Here is a 22,032-nt window from a genome sequence, read left to right as displayed (position 1 = left end):
AAATAGCTGTCTTGCCCATCAATATATGCTAGGGGTTTTTGTGGTAAAATTCTGTTTTTTTCTTTCTGTCTGTGTTTTCCTGTTAGAAATACTCAGACTTCAGAACATAAATGAAAGACAACACAGCCCAAAGAAAGATAGAGCTTCTTTTAATAGTTAGTAGTATACTTAATGCTTTGACATTTAAAAAAAAGAAAAGAAAGAAAGAAAAAGTAAAAACTACAATGAAAGCTACTTGTCAGCAGTTGTTGGACATCAGCGTTAAGAGCACAATGGAGGAAGTGCATCAAGTAACAAGGAAAGGAAACAAGAGGCCGTAACGGAACAAGTGTGTTTGTTCTGGTTTGTTCCTCACACAGTTTACATGCTACAGAGTGAGACGGCACGGTACGAATGGCTATCATAGTGACTCAGCGCTTCACTGCTGGAACGATATACAGAGAAGTTACTATGGATAGCTGATCGTCAGTATAGCATTCATTCCAATAGAAATAGTACTCTGCTCATATTTCTGCTATTCATTCATTCATATCCTGAGGGTCAAAGGTCATGCTGGCTCAACTAATAAACCAGGACCTTCCAATATATATAACATGCGGCTTTATCAGACCGCTGTCGCTCTCATTACGTTTTTCTGTGCCATAAAAAAACAAACATTGTCACAATGCTTTATAATTGTCTTCTAGTGCTCTGAAACAACAGTTAAACACTATAGATACATATCTTACAACTTTAATGGAGCTGATCGGGCAGCAAAATGGTACAAAATTTACGGAGCCTTGAGAGCCAGTATGTGAATTTGCTTCAACAAGATGATCACGTACACCAGTAAAACAGACCCAAGCTAAATGTTCCACTTTGAAGCATACGCATGGACGTCGTATACGGTCCACATGGTTCATCTGGACATTCAAGAGGAAATGTTTACAAATGAGCTTCTCACTTTTTTTTTCATTAACAAAAATAGACATGGCTTAACCAGCCTTAGTATTCCCTTTTAAAAAAAGAAACCGCTTATATACAAGTGTCACATGACATCCTGAAGTGTTACAAAGTTCCTGTTCCTTCAACAGGGGCCGTGTAGTGTGGGTAGAGTGGAGACAGAGAGGAAGAGACAGACAGACAGACAGACAGACGTCAGAGAGTGTGCAGAGCCTGCTCTCCAAAAAGCATCACAGTGTTAAGATCATGCTGAAGATTAGAGACGGTGCTCAGAGTGGTGCTCATTCGACCGTCTCGTAACGATCTTTGTGCTGTGGTGCTTTCAGGCTCAGGAAAAAGGGACAGAAAAAAAAAGAACAGAGTGAACAGAACAGTAAAGGGTCATATGTGTCATATTCCTCCATTTGCGCATTTCTGACAATTGACATGGAATTATTTCCATATTCCACATCAAGGCGGAAAAAAAAATACTCATGTAACCAAGCAACCCCTCCAAGGAAGTTTAGAAATGTTAGTATCACTACATACTGCTGGCCAGGTGGGTGTCACTAATATTAATCTTACGTAAGGCGTCTACAGTGAGAGATTGTGCTGTGTCAGCGTTACTGTGCAGGGGTTTCATACGGTGCCTCTGTTTTCGCCCATGGGGTAGTTGCCTGGGTCACATGACTTACGACAATCTTCTTTTTGGTAAAATACAATAAAAAGATGGGCTGGGTTCGTCTCTCTCCCTCACTTACACCGATGACTGATCCCACACCTGCACACACACACACACACAGATATATACACATCAGTATGGAAACACTGAAGGAGAGAGTGCACAAAAAAAACCCAACCCTAAATAGATAGATAGATAGATAGATAAGTAAATAAATAAGTAAATAAATACCCAAACAAGCAAATAAATAAAATAATCACAAATAAGTAGCTGTATTATTTCTCTCTTGTTAATTTATTAACTTGTTATTTTTATGTATTGCATTATTTTATCTTACATAATATTGAATCATTACTTAATAAAAAAATGCCCTTTGGATCCAGTTTAGGTGGTTTTGCGCTACGTGAGTTGAGCTAATATAGTGTATAAAAATACTGAAATTACCGAGTTACAATAAGATTTTATCAGGTGATTTTTTTTTTTTCACCTTGACGTTTGGGGTCATTGTGATTCTTAATATACATACGCACATGCTTTGCCCTGAAAGCCCAATTATTTATCACAATTATTTAGCTAGATGAAGAACAAAATTCTTTAAAGAAATATTCCACTGCAAAAATGGAACATTTTCGTGATTAATACGGTGGAGTTTAGACGACAAAAGTCTACCATTATCTATACGCTCACCAGTATTCTACTCAATTATGTTAAATGTCAATTATGTTAAATAATAATTAAATAAGAAAAAATCGTGACAATATTAAATATGACTGTCCAGCTAATGCAGTAACTTTCACACGCATAAAAAAATGCCTACCCCTCAACTGGACGCTCTTTAATGTGTTATTGTTTAGGTGTTTGTGCATCAGGTCTGGTTAGTGGTACCTTGTTGACACCATTGATTGGTGTGCGGGACGAGCCCGTGTGCAGCCTCTCAAATGCACGACCGGGTGACCTCTCCCTCCTCAGCTCCATCACTCGGGCGGGTGAACGCTCGAGCCGGGTATCCATACCCCTGTCCACCAGGCGGCCCGGGGACTTCTCCCTTTCCAGCGGTCCGGAGGGAGACGCGTCTCTGCGGAACTCGGTCCGAGCCTCACGGTACCGGCGCGGTGTGGCCACCTGCTGCATGCTGTCCTGAGGCACGGGGCCCGCAGCCAGACGCTTCGAGATGTGCTCGTTGTAGGAGGGTGGACCACGCTTGTTTGGGCTGCTAGGGCAATACAGAGGCAGACGTGTTAAATATTCATTCAGCTGCAGTAAGACCAACAACTACACTTGTGTTATAATCTTGACTCATTCAAAGGGCTTAAGCAGTTCAAGAAAAGAGTGTCTTCAAAATCTAGTGATCTAGCCCAGGAGAATGGCGCAACAAACGAAAAAAATCCAGCGAGCAGAAGTTCTACGGGCGGAAACACCTTGTTGATGAGAGAGGTTAGAGGTGAGTGGCTGCACTGGCTTGAGCTGACAGGAAGGCTACGGTACCTCAAACAACCACTCTTTATAACCGTGGTGAGAAGAAAAGCATCTCAGGATGTACAACATGTAAAACCTTGAGGCAGATGGGCTACAATATAAGACCACATGAGGTTCCACTCCTGTCAGCCAAGAACAGAAATCTGAGGCTATCATCAGCAGACAGTTGAAGATTGGAAAAAAGATCAAGTGACGAAATTATATAGTATATTTTTTTTGTCAAATTAATACAGGTCAGTCTTTAACTGTGACACATCACAGGTTACTGGTCTGTTTTAATAGATTGCACTGCATATTGAAATAACTGAAAACATTCATAACGTATATAGCAAAGAAGTGTGCTAGTGAGGGAAATCATAATTCACATCACAAATATACAGTAGAATGTGTTTCCCAACTTCCCAACTGTGTATTTATCAAAATCAGAACTCTAATAATTGCTTACCCCTTCAATGATGATCAGAACATCCTCACAGCAGCAGTGCCATCATACCACTTAAGATGAACGATGATTTATTAAACAAAAATTTCACTATGAGCATCTGTTCAAACAGTACTAACATCACTGATGTGTTTGCATGGAAAATACAAAAAAAAAAAAAAAAAAAAAAACTCAGAACCCTACAATGACTCAATGTGCAACAGGCCAAAGTACCAACAGGTGGCAGTACTGACATGAGAGATTCCAAAAAATGTTCTTAAAAATACTTTCTTTATTCATATTACAGTTAATCACAGCCGAACACATTTTGCAGAGTTAAAGTGTATGTGTTTCTGTATATATGTATAAAATAGTAATAGCCTCCTCACTCCTTGGAGCAAATAAAAAAAGCACTCTTCCTCCTGTAAAGAACCGGATGCATTGTGAGTGTCACACATAGGCCACACAATAAAGCACACACCCCAAACATCAATCACTGCTAATGTATCACTACAATTACGCACCCTGAGACGTGCTCTCTCACACACACACCGAGTGATATGTTAGTACAAGCATAAACCCAGGTGACATCCACTGATTGTCCCTTTTCCACTCACGCAGTGCCGGTGTCAGTGTTAGTGTTGTTCAGGAACAAGCTAATCTTTTTAAGAAATGGTCTGCATCAAAATAAAATGCTTCGGCATCTATGGACAACATGCTGAATGAGAAAGATGCCTGTTTTGTCTGTTTTTAGTAGTTAAAAGTAGTTTTAATTTAATTTGCATCATCATTGTGGGAATGGAAAGTTACAATATTCATTACAATATGCTTACAATATTTAATAATTTTCAAACCATGAGTTGCAAATCTTTATGTGTAACCTTGAGTTCACAATAGCGGGCATCAGTGTGACACGTGGCTGTTCATCTTCTATGAAAGTGTGTGATACAGAGCCGGGATTCAGGAGACAAAGCATCAAGTGATGTTTGCATCAAGTGACTTCTACTCTCAACTTTAGTTCCTACCTGTGTTTAGTCCCCATTCAACCACACCTGCACTCAAAAATGGAAGAAACACAGTCTTGTGTTTTCCAGGGTTTAAAGACTATATAAAATATATTTTAAACAAAAGTAACATCCTTAAGTGACGAACTGCACGTGACTTGCTAGTGTGAATGCAGGGTTGTTTTCCTGGCGGTCATGCAAATAGCTTACTCATGCGGTTGTCATGGTGACACAATGATCCCATCACCAAGCCCCTGACGTGACCAGTTCATGGTTCTAGATACTTTGGTCCTGCAAAGAACTGATTTTTCCTAGAACTGGAGATTTTGTTCTGGGAATGCATGGAACAGTAGATACTGGAACCAGCAGTTGTGTCTTGGTGGTAACACTCACAGTCAACCCTGGTCCATTTATCTACAGGCTTCACCAACATGCTCAACCACAACAACCTGGTAGTGCTACTCAATTTCCCCAAAATGTGTGTGTGTGTGCGTGTGTATGTACATGCTCTGATAGCCAGCTGACCTGCGGGTGGAGCCGTTTCTCTGAGGCTCGGAGGCGGAGCTCTCCTGCACCAGGTTGCCCTTGCAGCAGATGACCCTCAGCTTGTTCTGGTAAGAAGAGGCTAGGTACACAGCGCCAGATGAGATGGCAGGACCCAGGTACCGTGGGCTAGGGATGTCCAGGTGGGCGTAGGCGTGAGGCCTGTGGTTTTTTTTTTTAATAACAAACACACACACAAACAAACAAACTGTTCATGAGATTAGAACTATAAGGCTATAGTAAGTACATTACGTATAATAGTGACTATATAATGTGTAGGATATAAGGCGGAGTCCTACCCCAGCGCAGAGTGGCTCTGAACCTCAATCACATCTAGAGAGTTGAAGTAAGTGACGAACAAGTACGGCTCTCTGTAGGCTGCAGTGTGCAAGAATATTAACACAGAACCACTGATGTCACTCAGGACTATTTATACGCTGTACATAGAAACTTGCTGATGGGAGAAAGGACACACTGACACATAGACTTACCGAAGGACAGAGGCAGTCTACTCCATTTGATATCGTCGCTGCGACTCCGGCGGCCATATGCATCTACAAACACTCCAAACTCTACAAATGACACAGAGAATTTTACATATCACTTTCTCACAAACAAAAAAAACCAAACAAACATGCACACACGCACACACACGCACACACACGCACACACACGCGCACACACGCGCACACACACGCGCACACACACGCGCACACACACGCGCACACACACGCGCACACACGCACACACACACACGCACACGCACACAAGGGTATTTCTATTGACCTGTAGCTAAATAATTCCATAAACCCATAAATATTATTCTCAGCTTCAAATGCTCTGCCCAAGGGATATAGAGTGTCTGATATCTTTTGTACACTTTTCTGGCCACGAGATTCAAAATGTTGAAGGCTGCAATCTGATTGGCTCATCACATTCCACAAATACTTTTGACATGATGAGCATTTCAGAGCTACAAGATACAGTTGCAGAGCTGGAAAATCCCATCTTTATGTTATTAAATAGTTTTGTTTGAAGATTTTAATGATGAGTAAACAAGATAATCTCACATTTTTGCAGATGGGCTGCAAATTGCCTCCTAGTTAAAGTAAGTAGTTCCTGGCCACATTTATTGATGAAACATACCAGACTCTCTAGTAAGACTATATAACACTTAACCTCAGTATCCAAAAGGAAATCAATAAATAAATAAAATGTTTTTATTATTAGCTGTTTTTGATACATGCTTATATACTTTGTTTTATGCTATGTACTTCTGTTTCTATTTTCTATGTAATGTGCCTTGAGAGGCCTTTTTAAAGGCGCTATATAAAATAAAGTTTTGTTATTATTATTATTATTATTATTATTATTATTATTAAATCTTCATTTTATTCCCCCATTCTTTTCACTTGAGGTGAAACGTTGTCCACATTCAGTCTAACTGCTTTTGGCTTGTTATAGTCTAAGGAAAAACAGCCAAAATGTTCCACCCAGAGTCTATTGCTGCTTTTTTATGTTCTTATTAAAAAGGAAAATAGTGTTTACTTATTCATTTAAATTTTGGGAGTTCGTTAAAAAATCTCGCAGGTACGAACAATCAGAGCTATGGGAGTTGTAGGATGCAATTAATGACATCTGGTCCTCACAAAGGGCAGAACAGAAGCCCTCACACACACATTCTCAATAAGAATGCTGTGTACCGTGGAAGCAGAGCAGGTACTCATCCTTCTGTGGGGCGCAGGACACCTGAATGATGGAGATGGGGAAGCTGTGCGAGGAAGCGGCGAACACGGCCGAGGCCAGCGTCACATCATTCTTATCCAGGAACTCTGCATGACAACACACAACTCAATCAAAACTGCATTACACACCCCATTAAACCGGGAGCCAGGCGACAAACTGGATGTGTGAGTGAGTGTGTAAGCCGTACCCTCCAGCACATACTGCTTCATCTCGATCTCATAGAACTTGTTTGTGCCGATGATGATGCTGTAACCTGTGAAGTGGATGCAGCTGCAGGGCTCGGAGGTCTCAATCTCCTGAGAGTGAGAGAGAGAGAGAGAGAGAGAGAGAAAGAAAGAGAAAGAGAGAGAGAGAGAGAGAGAAAGACGACAGAGAAAATGAAGGGTAGATAGACAAATAGATAGATAAATAGATAAATAGATAAATTGACAGACAGACAGACAGACAGACAGACAGATAGATAGATAGATAGATAGATAGATAGATAGATAGATAGATAGATAGATACGGTAAGGCAAGCAAGAGACCAAGAGAGAAGACACACAGAGGAAGACAGAAAGACAAAGAAGACAGAGAGTGAGAATAGAGAGAAAAATACAAGACAGACAGAAAAGAACACAAAGACAGAGAAAGACAGCGAGAAAAAGGAAGAGTGAGCAAGAAAGAACAAAGACAGAGAAAGACAGACGGAAGACAGACAGACAGATAGATAGGTAAGGGAAGGCGAGCAAAAGACAGAGAGGATGGATGGATGGATGGATAGATGGATGGATGGATGGATGGATGGATGGATGGATAGATAGCAGTGTCAGAGTGAAATAACTGCAGCAGACGAGGTGATGATGAAGTGATGTGTTGTAGAGGCATGTGATTAGTGCTGAGTTTGCAGACTCACCTTCCTGATGCAGAACTTGCTGAGGCTTTCGTTGTAGCGCAGGATAGTGATCTTATTTGGCATTGCAGCACAGATACACATCCCATTCTCAATCTACAGAACACACACAGATATGTCTGAAATACTCAGTGCACCAACGAAAATCCTTGTAAAACACAAGAGCTCGTTCAGCTGCAGCACACAATTTCAGAGAAATATTCTGAAGTAGAGTTTGTGACATAAAGATTATTATTCATTTTGCTGGACACCCAAAGAGGACCACTAGCACATTATTTGTTTCTATCACAGGTAGTAACACTAAAATAGTGTTCAGTAGATGACAGTCTGGCAAAAATGACAGTTTTGGACATCTAATTGCAAGTTTAATAGTTGGAAAGGTAGGAAAAGTGCTGTTAATGTGATAAAAAAAAATGTGATTTTTTTTTTTTAAAACAGTGTGACCATATAGGTCATTAGGCTCATACAAATCTAACAATGGGCCATCATATTTTTGTGAGTCCTCCAGTATTTTTTTTAAACATAATCTGTATCTACATTTGTAGCGTAGGAGTGATTATCAATGAAATAATTTCTCCATGTTTCCCTGTACTATCCCAAAAACTACCCTTAGACTTCCATTATAAGTGAGTTTCAATTAAACAAAATATCCTTTTCAAAATGAAGGGGACGATAGAAAGCTTTGTGGTAATCACCCATATGCTACAGATGTGCTGGATAGAGCTTCAGTCTGAAAACATCAGAGTATCCCTTTAATATTAATCGAGATTTTTTTATTTGCCAATTGATATATAATTCAAGCCCGAGTCCACACCTTGCCAGAGGCAAAGAGATGACATCCCTTCACTGCCTCAAAGATATAAGGACAGAGTTCAGGCTGGGCAGGCAGGTGAGACTGAGACAGAGACTGCTTCACTCTTTTAATCTCCACCAGACACAGAGCTCGCTCCTCTCCTGCACAACACACACACACACAAAACAAGATCAAAGTGTGGTCTTTTTTTACTGAAATTTTTACTGAAAATTATCTTTTGAGTAAAAAGATAATGTAAGGACAAAAGCATGCTAGCAGTAACAAATATATAGCCTTCATAAAGAAGGAAGGAATAAATATTCAGTTTTGGGGTGGTGTGAGTTTTACTCCTCTTGTACAATAGCGATTTGCCAACGATTAGAATTTTTAATTTATTAATGAAAATGTCATGTTTTTAACAGTTTATAGTTACAGTTAATGTTATGGAACGTCCACAAGACAAGTTAGTTCCTTTTATCATTTACGTTATAGCAACGTATAAACAGTAATTCCCTCATCAGCATCTATTTTTTTCTTATTTGAAGTTAGTAGGATTTGTCATGTTACTGAGAGACCGGAAAGATGCCCGTCCTGAAGACTTTCATGTGGCGGAAAACTTACTGACTGGAGACGCCTTTCATAATGTTAATCATAGTCAACTCTTGCCATCATGTTAAATAAACATCTTCTTACTGAAAATATCACCATATCAACAATTATAGATTATTCTTTGCTAAATAGCAACATATTTTTAAAAAATCCATTTATTATTAGCATTAATTTATGCGGTGCTTCCGCAGAGCAGTTAGAACAAGCACCTTTATATAATCCTGTGATTTCTGCTACAGTCGTCACTATTGTCAGAGCTGCTGTTAAAGGAAACTAATCAACACCTTCTGACCAATCAGAATAGAGAATTTAACAGCATTGTGGTACAAGAATTGTATAGCAAATGACCAGCAATTTATATGCATGGAGTATATTTGTGGGTGCACTGACCTGTGATCATGAGCAATTTGTCGAGCTCTTTGAGAATCTGGATTTGGAAGACGGAGGTCAGGCCCGGGATGTGAGTCAGAGAGTTCTTTATCACATTCAGAGCATACAGACCCTCTTCTGAACCCACCATTACAATCTGAAAACAGAAATACACAAAGTGACGAGATTGCCAGTTCTGACATTTACACAGCGCATTAAGCAATTACACAGCATCATTTGTAGAGTGCACTAAACAAATGTCAGACATGCATACATTTTTACAGAATGCTAACAACATATCAGGGCAGAGGTGTCAATGTTTATGAATATGTCCAATATGAACAGATTGTGGAACATTAATGGAATACCTGATCAGTCAGTGGTAAAGTACAGTTGATATCCAACCGGTCATCACCCTCCAGCTTCAACAAGGAATTCCCCAAAAGTTTCTGAATATGAGACAGAAAGGGAGATAAAGATAAATATGGTGCACTAATGTATATCCTTGATTGGGAACTATAATGACAGGAGGAAGCACCCAGCTTTTCCAACACACACACACACACACCCACACATCCACACACACAGTACCAGCATGACCACAAGGGCTTTTGCTTATAAGCCAGCAGGGCTGAAGCATTAAGCAGATCCGTTCCCTGAGTCCTGTCCAGAAGGGAAGTATAGCAGCATTCATGGGATGGAAGTGCAACCAAAATACTTGCACACATGCGCGCACACGCACACACACACACACACACACACACACACACAGCAAAAAGACACATAAACAAAAACATGCTGAGCTGCAAACTAATATACAAATGTGCAGTCCATGTTCTGGCGTTTTGGCAAGACTGGGATGGTTTAATTCACAGGTGTCAAACTCAAAGACTGTGGGCTGAAAAGTTATACTAAAACTATCTATAACACACTAACCAGCATTAGTATCAGCGTAAAATAATAACGGACCCCAAATTCTAGACAAAAAAGAAGTCTATTTTCCCCCAGAGTCTATTTGACAGTGAATACTGAGAGGCTGAGTAAGTTTGCAAGAAGTAGAAACCGGTGTCATTTCTTTATAAAGAAGCCGTGACATTTATAAAAGAGTACAATTCACGTCACCCTTATGACACAAAGCTAAAATTGGCAAACTGACGCACAACCAGAAACAGCTCAGCTAAATAGTTGGAGAATGGCATTTTGAACACAGCGGAGTGGTTACATCAACAACATCCCAAAAAAGACACATCAGTATTTCAGGAGAAACAGTCTTCCATAGAGTCAAAAGTAAAATAGATTGATCCTTTTCAAACGTTCGGTATTTAATAAAGAGACAAGCTGCATTATTCAGTCATGCGTGGTGGTTGGCGAAAACCTACAGACTTTCCTGAACTGAACTGTATTTCTTGTTTGCACAAGTAAAGTTATAGCATTTAAATCTACTTATGAAAAACAGCTGGTAAATTTTAAAGAATTATAAGTTTACAGTGGGAAGTGAGTTCTCACTTGGATTATCTGCATAATCCACATCAGTCTCTGTCTCCTCATTAGAGGTAAAAGCCATGCCTGGCATTTAATCACAAGCTTCATCATCATCATCATCTCTTCACTCTACTGATCTCTGTTCAAGCTAACATGGGTGGGGAAAAAACGCTGATTCATTCTGTCAGTTCTGTTCTGTTGACTAAAATTCTTGTTATTAATGTCTTTTCATTAGGTCATTTAAAAAGTTGTCATCTATACACAGTGTGTAAGCACTCTTCTTTGTTTTGATGATCTGACGGTGACATTTTGACAGCTGGTCTGTGATTACAAAGTCAACAGATTAGGCTTATGTCAGTTTTGCCACGGCATGTAAATATCCAAGAACTTGATCAAACTGTGAGGAAAACACACTTAGCTAAGCAGACTGACTGTTTCTACAACTGTGTCTGTTAAACTGGTTCCTTATACAACATGATCTTTGCAGGCAGACGCCAAAGCAAGGTCAGTAAGTAACCTAAATAAAGTAATTTCCATATCATTTTGATAAAATATATTTCCGTTTTCTTAAAGTATATATAGCATAAAATATATTATTGGCAGAAAAATTTAATTCTGGCCATCATCATCATCACTTTTTGGGTGTTTTCTAGAAGTCAGCTACAGCATAGAGTTTTAGCAGACTCCCACAAAAAAAAGGTTTCACCCTACAGTGAATACACATAAATAGTCTATCTGTTAGAAAAGTCTTCCATTGTTGATTAACAGCCGAGATGATTGATGTAACCTGTAGGATAGCCAACTATGAATAAGTTAAAGAAATGAATTCGAGTTGTTGTTCATGGACATTTAAGGACAAACAAACATGACCTGGGCAGAAACTGAGTTTGACACCCCAGCTTTATTATTTGAGGGTGTGAATGTGTCTCACATGAGTATTTGTGTGAGTATGTAGGAGAAAATGAGTAGGACACAATCCAAGCAGCAGGCAAACTCAAATAAGCTGGAGGCCTGAAATGGGTTTACCTGTACTAGTGGAGAGAGAGTCTTCTGTCGTTTAGCTACACCTGCCTACAGCAGTGATCATACAACACACATGTCACAGATCACACGTTAGATTAGAGATTAGATTGGACTGGATTAGGAACACACAGACTTGTGAATTAGAGGATATAACTGGAATTAAACATACACTTTCAGTGGTGTGACTGGAAACAATGCAATGTTAATTCTGTACATTAAGTCATAGGTGTACAATAAATAAGGCCTATATGGATGGGACTATTTTTACATGCGTTACTGGAGTAAGTTCATGCTTTAGAGGTGTTATTAATTCCATCCAGATTTGTTACAGTGAGGGAAAAAATTATTTGATCCCCTGCTGATTTTGTACGTTTGCCCACTGACAAAGAAATTATCAGTCTATAATTTTAATGGTAGGTTTAATTGAACAGTGAGAGACAGAATAACAACAAAAAAATTCAGAAAAACGCATTTCAAAAAAGTTATAAATTGATTTGCATTTTAATGAGTGAAATAAGTATTTGACCCCTTCACAAAACATGACTTAGTACTTGGTGGCAAAACCCTTGTTGGCAATCACAGAGGTCAGACGTTTATTGTAGTTGGCCACCAGGTTTGCACACAACTCAGGAGGGATTTTGTCCCACTCCTCTTTGCAGATCCTCTCCAAGTCATTAAGGCTGACGTTTGGCAACTCGAACCTTCAGCTCCCTCCACAGATTTTCTATGGGATTAAGGTCTGGAGACTGGCTAGGCCACTCCAGGACCTTAATGTGCTTTTTCTTGATGCTGAAATACCCATCCACGACCCATTTTCAATGCCCTGGCTGAGGGAAGGAGGTTCTCACCCAAGATTTGATGGTACATGGCCCCGTCCATCGTCCCTTTGATGCGGTGCAGTTGTCCTGTCCCCTTAGCAGAAAAACACCCCCAATGTTGCATAATGTTTCCACCTCCATGTTTGACGGTGGGGATGGTGTTCTTGGGGTCATAGGCAGCATTCCTCCTCCTCCAAACACCGCGAGTTGAGTTGATGCCAAAGAGCTCGATTTTGGTATCATCTGACCACAACACTTTCACCCAGTTCTCCTCTGAATTATTCAGATGTTCATTGGCAAACTTCAGACGGGCCTGTACATGTGCTTTGTTGAGCAGGGAGACCTTGCGGGCGCTGCAGGATTTCAGTCCTTCACGGCGTAGTGAGTTACCAATTGTTTTCTTGGTGACTATAGTCCCAGCTGCCTTGAGATCATTGACAAGATCCTCCTGTGTAGTTCTGGGCTGATTCCTCACCGTTCTCATGATCATTGAAACTCCACAAGGTGAGATCTTGCATGGAGCCCCAGATCGAGGGAGACTGACAGTTATTTTGTGTTTCTTCCATTTGCGAATAATCGCACCAACTGTTGTCACCTTCTCACCAAGCTGCTTGGCGATGGTCTTGTAGCCCATTCCAGTCTTGTGTAGGTCTACAATCTTGTCCCTGACATCCTTGGACAGCTCTTTGGTCTTGGCCATGGTGGAGAGTTTGGAATCTGATTGATTGACTGCTTCTGTGGACAGGTGTCTTTCATACAGGTAATGAGCTAAGATTAGGAGCACTCTCTTAAAGGGAGTGCTCCTAATCTCAGCTTGTTCCCTGTATAAAAGACACCTGGGAGCCAGAAATCTTGCTGATTGATAGGGGATCAAATACTTATTTCACTCATTAAAATGCAAATCAATTTATAACTTTTTTGAAATGCGTTTTTCTGGATTTTTTTGTTGTTATTCTGTCTCTCACCGTTCAAATAAACCTACCATTAAAATTGTAGACTGATAATTTCTTTGTCAGTGGGCAAACGTACAAAATCAGCAGGGGATCAAATAATTTTTTCCCTCACTGTATGTCAAAAAAAAAAAAAATCCTTCCCAAAATAACTACTGGTTTTCAGTGAATTCAAGGGTGGTTTGAAAATTGCAGTCCTGTCTGGATAAACATCTCTGTAGTTTTACAAGCAGATGTTGCCTTTTGCGCTTGAACATTTTGACAGCACGTCATGTTTAGTCATTCGTAGAATCTTTAAAGACTTCCGCCAATTACAAAATGAAGAGCCTTGAAAAAATTTTTGTTGATATGGGTCAAATTACTTTGTTGCTACACTGGAAAGCCCATCATAAGGAGAACGATCAATCAAAAAATAGCAATAGGGCAATGCTACAGGCTACAGTAAATATAAAGCCTTAATTTATTTTCATGTTACAAAACCATTATAGTAATATGTTCATAAATTTATGATTCAATAATATGAAAATATTACTGTGCAACGTAAACATGCATGAAACTAAAGGTATTGACATTAGAGTTTTAATATAGAGGAGATACACAAACATTATATTACAGACATCACTTTTTAAAATATAACAGTGCTATAATCATGAAAGCCTACTCACTGCATCAGACTCTGATTTTTCACGTGAGCTCCTGCTGCCAGCAACCACTGACTCCAGAACAGCCACCCAGCGCTGTTTATCAGGGAAACTGGGGGCCATGAAGTAGAGCGACTGACCAGGCCAACATGTTGTGTGTGGATGAGACTCAAGCTTCAGTACGTATGGTATATCTGGACACACACACACACACACTATAAATTATTTCAACATTTTCTCATTGGGTCTTGTGGATGAATTACTGCTTGTAATTCATTCTAGTTAAACCACTGTCTAGTTATAGAAGCTTTCTTCTGCACCATAGTCAGACTAAATAGGTAGCTAAGCAAGCTAGTTATCAGGTACAGTCGATTACTTGGCAGAACACTGTGGTAACAGCGTTGCTATGGGTACAAAATCATGTGTGCTGCTTTTTCATTTCAGCATATCAAATGCTCCAGTCAGTGCTTTCATGTAAACACAAACTGAAATGCAATCCAGTGTAAAATTGCATCAGATGAGTCTAATGAACAAGAGTCCAAAGAGTAAAACTATGTTAGAAACCCAACAGATGTGTGCTCAGACCCTAACCTGACTTTGCAGTGTTGATGAGCTCAGAGGCTCCCACAGCGCCATGGACTGTCACCTCACCATCAGGTAAACACAGTTCAAACTCCTCCTGTGGCTTCACTGAATCTGAAACACACACACACACACACACACACACACACACACACACACACACGCACGTGCACACACACACACACACACACAGCTATACTTACACAATTTACACTTACACAAATCTTATCGATAATTATAGGTTATGTATATGTACAGAAAGTCACTGTCAGTTTGTTTTAAGCTCTATGATCAGCAATACAGCCTATGCAGTGAGGAACTGAAAATGGCAATCACATAAAAGGTCACTGGAGGAAATTTTACCTAATGAGCTCAGCTGGAACAATGGCTAATCAGCTCAAAGGCTAATCAGGTTGACTTTTAAGTAAGGAATAGAAACGACAGACCATGCTGTTATAGGAAAATAGTCAATAACAGGTTGGATTGATGCCCAAAGTGTTTTATTCCCCTTACATACCAAAGCAGTTTCCCAGAGATTATGATTTTTAAAAATTATTCAAGAATGACATGTCATACTTTTTTTTTATCTGTTTATATTACATGAAAGTTTCTGTTTATATGATCTGTTTATATTACAGATAAAAAAAAGTATGACATGTCGTTCTTGAATAATTTTTAAAAATTATAATCTCTGGTTACATTTGTAGTTACATTTGATGTTGTGGAATGTCCACGAAACAAGTTATTTCCTGTTACCACAATAGCAAAAAAAAAAAAAAAAAAAAAAAAAAAAAAAACAGTTGTTCCATCACTTTCTCTAGAATTTAATAAGATTGGTACTGAGAAACCACAAAAACACAATGCCCTCCATCCTGAAGACTTTACCTCTTACTGTTACTCCTGACACTGGAGACTCCTTCCATAAATGTTAAATAAACGTCTCCTTACAGAAAGCTTCACCATATCAACAATTACTATAATTTCTTTGTGAAATAACATCATCGGTTTAATTATTGCTTATTATCAGATGTAGATTACATGGTGTGTCTGCCCTGTATATGTTGCGTGGTATAGAAATCTTTAATTCAGACCCTAGCTATGGTACCAAAATGTCCACGCGTAGTTTATCCTGAATCAGAAAACTAAGCACAGTGCTGCTGGCATGCTGCAGGCAGAAATAATGCACCATTGCGGAATGTAATAATGTGCAGAAAAGGTTTCAGCAGCCTGCTATGACAAATGAGGTTTAACTTTCCAAATTATTTATTCATATTTTATTGTCTTCTAGTCTTTATTTGACTGCATTTAATCATCTCTTTTTTATTCTATCATTTCTACTTGTTTCCTCTCTGTCGTCTTTGCATTCTAATGTTTTAATTACTCTGCAAAGCAATCTGTAATCTTGTTCTTAAACAGTGCTAAATAAATCAATCACACAAGACACTAGAGGGTTGCAGGACACCTGTTAATACTCACAGCTATGGTGTCTGTATTTCATCAGCATATATATATATATATATATATATACACACATACACAGACACACACATACACACAGTGAAGTGTAGCATATATAGATGCTGCACACATACAGTGAAGTTGTTAAATACCTTCTCTGGGTTCTGACTCGTAGATGGAGACTTTAGTTCCGTCCAGAACTACATACTTGCTCTCCCAGCCCTGCTGACCTCGCTTCCCATTCCTGCAATGTGTTCACAGTGAATATTAAAAATACATTTTCCAGCATTTTACAGTAGAGTGTGTGATGCAAGTGTGGTATATAAGAACAGACCTAATGTCATTTCTCTTTTGCTGCTGGTTTGGTGTATCATGGATTTACACTGCATTGACACAAAGTTTAATTTAAATTAATGCAGAATATCTAACTAAAAAACAAACAGCACATACAAATCAAATGCGCCATTTTTAACCCCTGAATTTAGACACTGCTCCATTCCCAGTTCACTTTACCCTATGCGTGTTGCTCCTACCTAGGCTGCTTCATCCAGCCTTCCAGGCGCACATGTCCAGAAGCTTCTTTGACCTGCAGCGCTGGAGAGTTGGCCTTGTCCCTGCACAGAGCCTCAGAGAAGTGGGTGGCATACTCCGGAGGCAGACCACACGTAGCAGGAAGACAGGGGGAGCACTTGGGATGGCACAGAGTATGACATTCTGAGAGAGAGAGAGAGAGAGAGAGAGAGAGAGAGATTTAAATATTACACACAAAGTATTGTGTAAAGAATAAAACTTGAAAGGGTGTGCTATGATAGGAAGATAATCAAGTGTTTTATTCCTCTTATACCACATTTTCCAACACTAATAATTGCTAATTTACTGAATAACTTGTACTTTTTAATCCATTTATAGTTACATTTCATGTTGTGGAACGCACAAAATGAGTTTGCTCCCGTAACCGTGTTATAGCAGTATACAATCATTCCTTAAGAAGATCTGAAAACTTTCTTGGGAAACTTATAGCTTTGCCTCTGGCTGTTACAAAGCACTGATACTGGAGACTCCTTCCAAGAATGTCAAATAAATATCTCCTCACAGAAATCTTAATCATATCAGTTTATGTGGAGCATCTGGCAGTGGAACTACTGTCAGAGCAGTGCTGTTATAGTAAATTAATCAACACCTTCTGACCAATCTGAATCAAGAACATAAACTAAATATGTACCATCATGTTTACTGGCACCAGTATAGCTTTTCCTGACCTTTTGACAGAAACAAACCCAAACCTTTAGACTCTGTTAAAATCTTTTTTAAAAAATAAGTGCATATGTAAAAGTGTACCCAGGCAGGTTGCAGCCTGTCTACCAAAGTGCACAGTGTCCAGGCAGACTGCACATTTGGCGGCTCTCATGTTGAGTCCCACTGTAAAGCGGTGAGGAATGTTATGGTGCATCCTCTCCTTCACACGCCGCCCATACTCTAAAAAGAAAGACAGTGTGTGTGAGAAAAAGAAAGTATGTGCTTATCAGAGTTACAGTCAGGTCCATAAATATTGGGACATTGACACAATTCTAACATTTTTGGCTCTATACACCACCACAATGGATTTCAAATGAAACGAACAGGATGTGCTTTAACTGCAGACTGTCAGCTTTAATTTGAGGGTATTTACATCCAAATCAGGGGAACGGTATAGGAATTACAACAGTTTGCATATGTGCCTCCCACTTGTTAAGGGACCAAAAGTAATGGGACAATTGGCTTCTCAGCTGTTCCATGGCCAGGTGTGTGTTATTCCCTCATTATCCCAATTACAATGAGCAGATAAAAGGTCCGGAGTTCATTTGAAGTGTGCTATGTGCATTTGGAATCTGTTGCTGTCAACTCTCAAGATGAGATCCAAAGAGCTGTCACTATCAGTGAAGCAAGCCATCATTAGGCTGAAAAAACAAAACAAACCCATCAGAGAGATAGCAAAAACATTAGGCGTGGCCAAAACAATTGTTTGGAACATTCTTAAAAAGAAGGAACGCACCGGTGAGCTCAGCAACACCAAAAGACCCGGAAGACCACGGAAAACAACTGTGGTGGATGACCGAAGAATTCTTTCCCTGGTGAAGAAAACACCCTTCACAACAGTTGGCCAGATCAAGAACACTCTCCAGGAGGTAGGTGTATGTGTGTCAAAGTCAACAATCAAGAGAAGACTTCACCAGAGTGAATACAGAGGGTTCACCACAAGATGTAAACCATTGGTGAGCCTCAAAATCAGGAAGGCCAGATTAGAGTTTGCCAAACGACATCTAAAAAAGCCTTCACAGTTCTGGAACAACATCCTATGGACAGATGAGACCAAGATCAACTTGTACCAGTACTCCAGCCCCAAGAACAAGCAGGAACTGAAGACAGTTGCACTAGAGGCCTGGCAGAGCATCACCAGGGATGAAACCCAGCGTCTGGTGATGTCTATGCATTCCAGACTTCGGGCTGTAATTGACTGCAAAGGATTTGCAACCAAGTATTAAAAAGTGAAAGTTTGATTTATGATTATTATTGTCCCATTACTTTTGGTCCCTTAACAAGTGGGAGGCACATATGCAAACTGTTGTAATTCCTACACCGTTCACCTGATTTGAATGTAAATACCCTCAAATTGAAGCTGACAGTCTGCAGTTGAAGCACATCTTGTTCGTTTCATTTGAAATCCATTGTGGTGGTGTATAGAGCCAAAAATGTTAGAATTGTGTCGATGTCCCAATATTTATGGACCTGACTATAGATAATGAGTTGAGCCCATGCTGTATTGAAGGAAAATACAAAACCAAGGAAAGGTCTGACTGAGGATGAATTGACCAATTAGTATTAGCTATTAGCTACAGCAGGTGACATGGGATACAGAGCATGTCATGGTAATGCTCTCACCAGGAGTGTGGCCGCATGCCACCCCAACTCTGAACTCAAATAATCTAAATTCATGCAGACTTAATTTAAATCATAACTGCAGGTATTTTGCCCAACTCCCAAAGCCTAGAGCAACCATGTAACCTTTCAGTAATGCCATTATGTAGTCATTACTGCAAATGCGATCTTGTCCTATACATAAATAGATGATGACACCCTTTATTGTGTTTTGCGCTTCCTTTAGCACCCCATGTTTAATGTAAATCTTCATTTTACCTTCCTAATGCTAGAAGTGCAGCGTATAAGCTCTACAGTTCAGCCAGCTTGTAATGCTTAAATTTATGCCAAAGCCTATAAAAAGTACACTCACCAGTCACTTTAATAGCAACACATGTACTCCTGCTCATTCATGCAATTATCCAATCAGGCAATCATGTGGCAGCAGTGCAAGGCACAAAACCATGCATACAGCAGTCACATCAAACATCAAAAAGGGGGAACTCAGTGATTTCAATGACTTTGACTGTGGCATGTGGACTTTGACTGGTTGATGGTGCCAGACAAGCTAGTTTGAGTATTTCAGAAACTGATGATCTCCTCAACTATTCAGGCACAATGGTCTATTACACAGAATAATGTGAAAAACAAAAAGGGAGGAGAATAGACAGATCGGTTTGAGCTGACCTGATGTCTACGGCAACTCAAATAACCACTCTTTACAACCGTGCTGAGCAGAAAAGCATTTCAGAACTCACGACATGCTGAACCTTGAGCCAGATGGGCTACAATAGCAGAAGACCATATCAGGTTCCACTCCTGTCAGTCAAGAACAGGAATCTGAGGCCACGAAACAGGACAGCTGAAGATTAGAAAAAACATCACCTAATCTTTTTCCAATTTTCATTTGTCCCATTTTGGTGAGTCTGCGCCCACTGTAGCCTCAGATTCCTGTTCTTGGCTGACAGGAATGGAACCTGATGTGGGCCACCACATGATTGACTGAATGAATAATTGCATGATTGAGCATGTTCCTAATAAAGTGGCTGGTGAGTGTATGTACAACCAGAACTTACACAGGAAATAGGGAGAGGAAAAGACTGAGTTTGTTTTCTACAGATGCTATTCACATGCAGAGATCCGTGCACTTCAGAAAAAAGAAGAAGAAGAAGAAGAGAAAAGACTGTAGGAGAGTGAAAGAAAAAAAAAATAGCAAAACGAGGAGGAAGGGAGATCAGGGAGGATTAAAGTCCTAAAAGCGATGTTAAAAACAACTGCCAAAGCTATAAAAAAGAAGTGCAATCTCATTCTGAAGCCAGTGGCAGGGCACTGCATGCTTCATGGAAATGACAGAGTCTATTCTCGATTATTAGATCAAAGACAATCGAGAGCTTCAATGCAGAGAGAAACTGAGAGAAAGAGCATGAAGAGGTGCACTTAGTGAGAGACTCAAAGGATGGTGCAATGCTTGGGCCAGAGAGGAGAAGAAAAAAAAAGAGGTTTACTCCACTATGCACAGACAACAGCTCTAGAGATTTAATGCTAATAATATAATTAATTGATATATTGGAGACAATATTAGCATGTTTTGTGCAGTAAATGTGTCATAATAGTGTTCATAATAGGCCAACAAGGTCTTCATTACGATTCATCCATATTTAACCAACCCAATTGGCAACAAAGACATCTCTTAGTTTGTTTAATCACATTTTATTGCCGACCGGCACTATAATGAGAAACAGGAATTATATAAGATCATGCATTTTTCCATTTCTGTTTTAAAGCTGCTAGTCAGCTAGCTATGGAGGATGCTGAGGCTTTACACAGTAAAATTTAAGATGTCATTTCCCCCTTATTAGTATGCTATTTTAATCATTTTCTGTGGAATTGTCCTGGTATTGTTATATTGTGATGGTATTGTACTTCCTACACCTAATACTGTTACTAATATGGCAAGTGTGGTTGACAGAAGATCCACCTAAAATGCATGAGCGTGTTGCATTTATAAATTTAATTATATAGATCACACAGTGATTTTATTTAGCATACTTCTTCATCCTTCATTGAAATTAATTCCTGACTACACTACTGGCTAAACAGGTGCAACAAGCCATTTGCCAGAAATGCAAATATAAATCCACATATTACTGTAAATATGAAAGTAACATTCAATAAAACAATGTTAACATTTATTTATTATTTAGACTTGCTTTCTGTGTTGAGCAAAATTTAAAAAAGGAAATGGTTTCTCCTTAATAACAGGCTTAAAAATCAATATACTATCATATACATATTGCTTTAGTTATACAAGATTTAGGGACTAAATTATTAGCTCTTACTATACTAACAGCAATACTCCTAGACAGAGGGAGTTACTATAAAGTGCATAGCTTCATAAATCCGGCCCACAAACTGTGTCTCATCAAGTAAATAGACGAGCTGACAAGGAACAGCCTTCAGAGGGGGTAGACAAGAGAAAAAGTGGGAGAGGGGAGGTAAAGCGAGCGAGAGACTTACTTTCGAATGTAACCCTCCTCTTCTCTGAAAAGAGCAGAAGAGATAAGAGAAGACAAAAAGGTCTCAGGCTTCACAGAGACACACAAAGAGAGGGAAGACAGCAACAGAGCACACAGGTAAGGTGAAAAGACGAACTATGTTCCTTACAAAGCTGGAAAGGGAAGAGGGCAAAGTAAAGGAGATGGAGACGAGTGTTGAGAGAGTTTTAGA

The 22,032-nt window shown here is 39.5% G+C and overlaps 1 protein-coding gene across 7 annotated transcripts in view; it reads right to left on the bottom strand.

Annotated features, from left to right (window-relative positions):
* Positions 1-133: 133 nt before the first annotated feature.
* The window catches only part of cita (citron rho-interacting serine/threonine kinase a), an 87,365-nt gene continuing 65,466 nt past the window's right edge, over positions 134-22,032 (bottom strand). The window contains exons 32-49 of one of the 7 annotated variants that reach the window (XM_026921954.3): positions 21,823-21,846; positions 17,749-17,886; positions 16,944-17,124; positions 16,563-16,654; positions 14,962-15,066; positions 14,395-14,564; positions 11,965-12,009; positions 9,825-9,905; positions 9,478-9,613; positions 8,500-8,639; positions 7,689-7,781; positions 6,981-7,089; positions 6,751-6,879; positions 5,539-5,619; positions 5,347-5,425; positions 5,030-5,209; positions 2,489-2,816; positions 134-1,702 (exon numbers count right to left, since the gene is read on the bottom strand). In XM_026921954.3, the coding sequence (XP_026777755.1) occupies positions 1,679-1,702; positions 2,489-2,816; positions 5,030-5,209; positions 5,347-5,425; positions 5,539-5,619; positions 6,751-6,879; positions 6,981-7,089; positions 7,689-7,781; positions 8,500-8,639; positions 9,478-9,613; positions 9,825-9,905; positions 11,965-12,009; positions 14,395-14,564; positions 14,962-15,066; positions 16,563-16,654; positions 16,944-17,124; positions 17,749-17,886; positions 21,823-21,846 (2,135 nt within the window). In that variant the 3' untranslated portion in view covers positions 134-1,678. Of the gene's footprint in view, positions 1,703-2,488; positions 2,817-3,774; positions 3,923-5,029; positions 5,210-5,346; positions 5,426-5,538; positions 5,620-6,750; positions 6,880-6,980; positions 7,090-7,688; positions 7,782-8,499; positions 8,640-9,477; positions 9,614-9,824; positions 9,906-11,964; positions 12,010-14,394; positions 14,565-14,961; positions 15,067-16,562; positions 16,655-16,943; positions 17,125-17,748; positions 17,887-21,822; positions 21,847-22,032 lie in introns of those variants that run through there. The other 6 variants (XM_034300631.2, XM_026921957.3, XM_026921956.3 and 3 more) reach the window with 6 other exon arrangements.

This window comes from Pangasianodon hypophthalmus, chromosome 27 (genome assembly GCF_027358585.1).
Source record: "Pangasianodon hypophthalmus isolate fPanHyp1 chromosome 27, fPanHyp1.pri, whole genome shotgun sequence".
In the NCBI taxonomy this organism is placed as follows: domain Eukaryota; kingdom Metazoa; phylum Chordata; class Actinopteri; order Siluriformes; family Pangasiidae; genus Pangasianodon; species Pangasianodon hypophthalmus.
The sequence above is the reverse complement of the archived record's forward strand: the minus strand, read 5'-3'. Positions and strand labels throughout refer to the sequence as shown.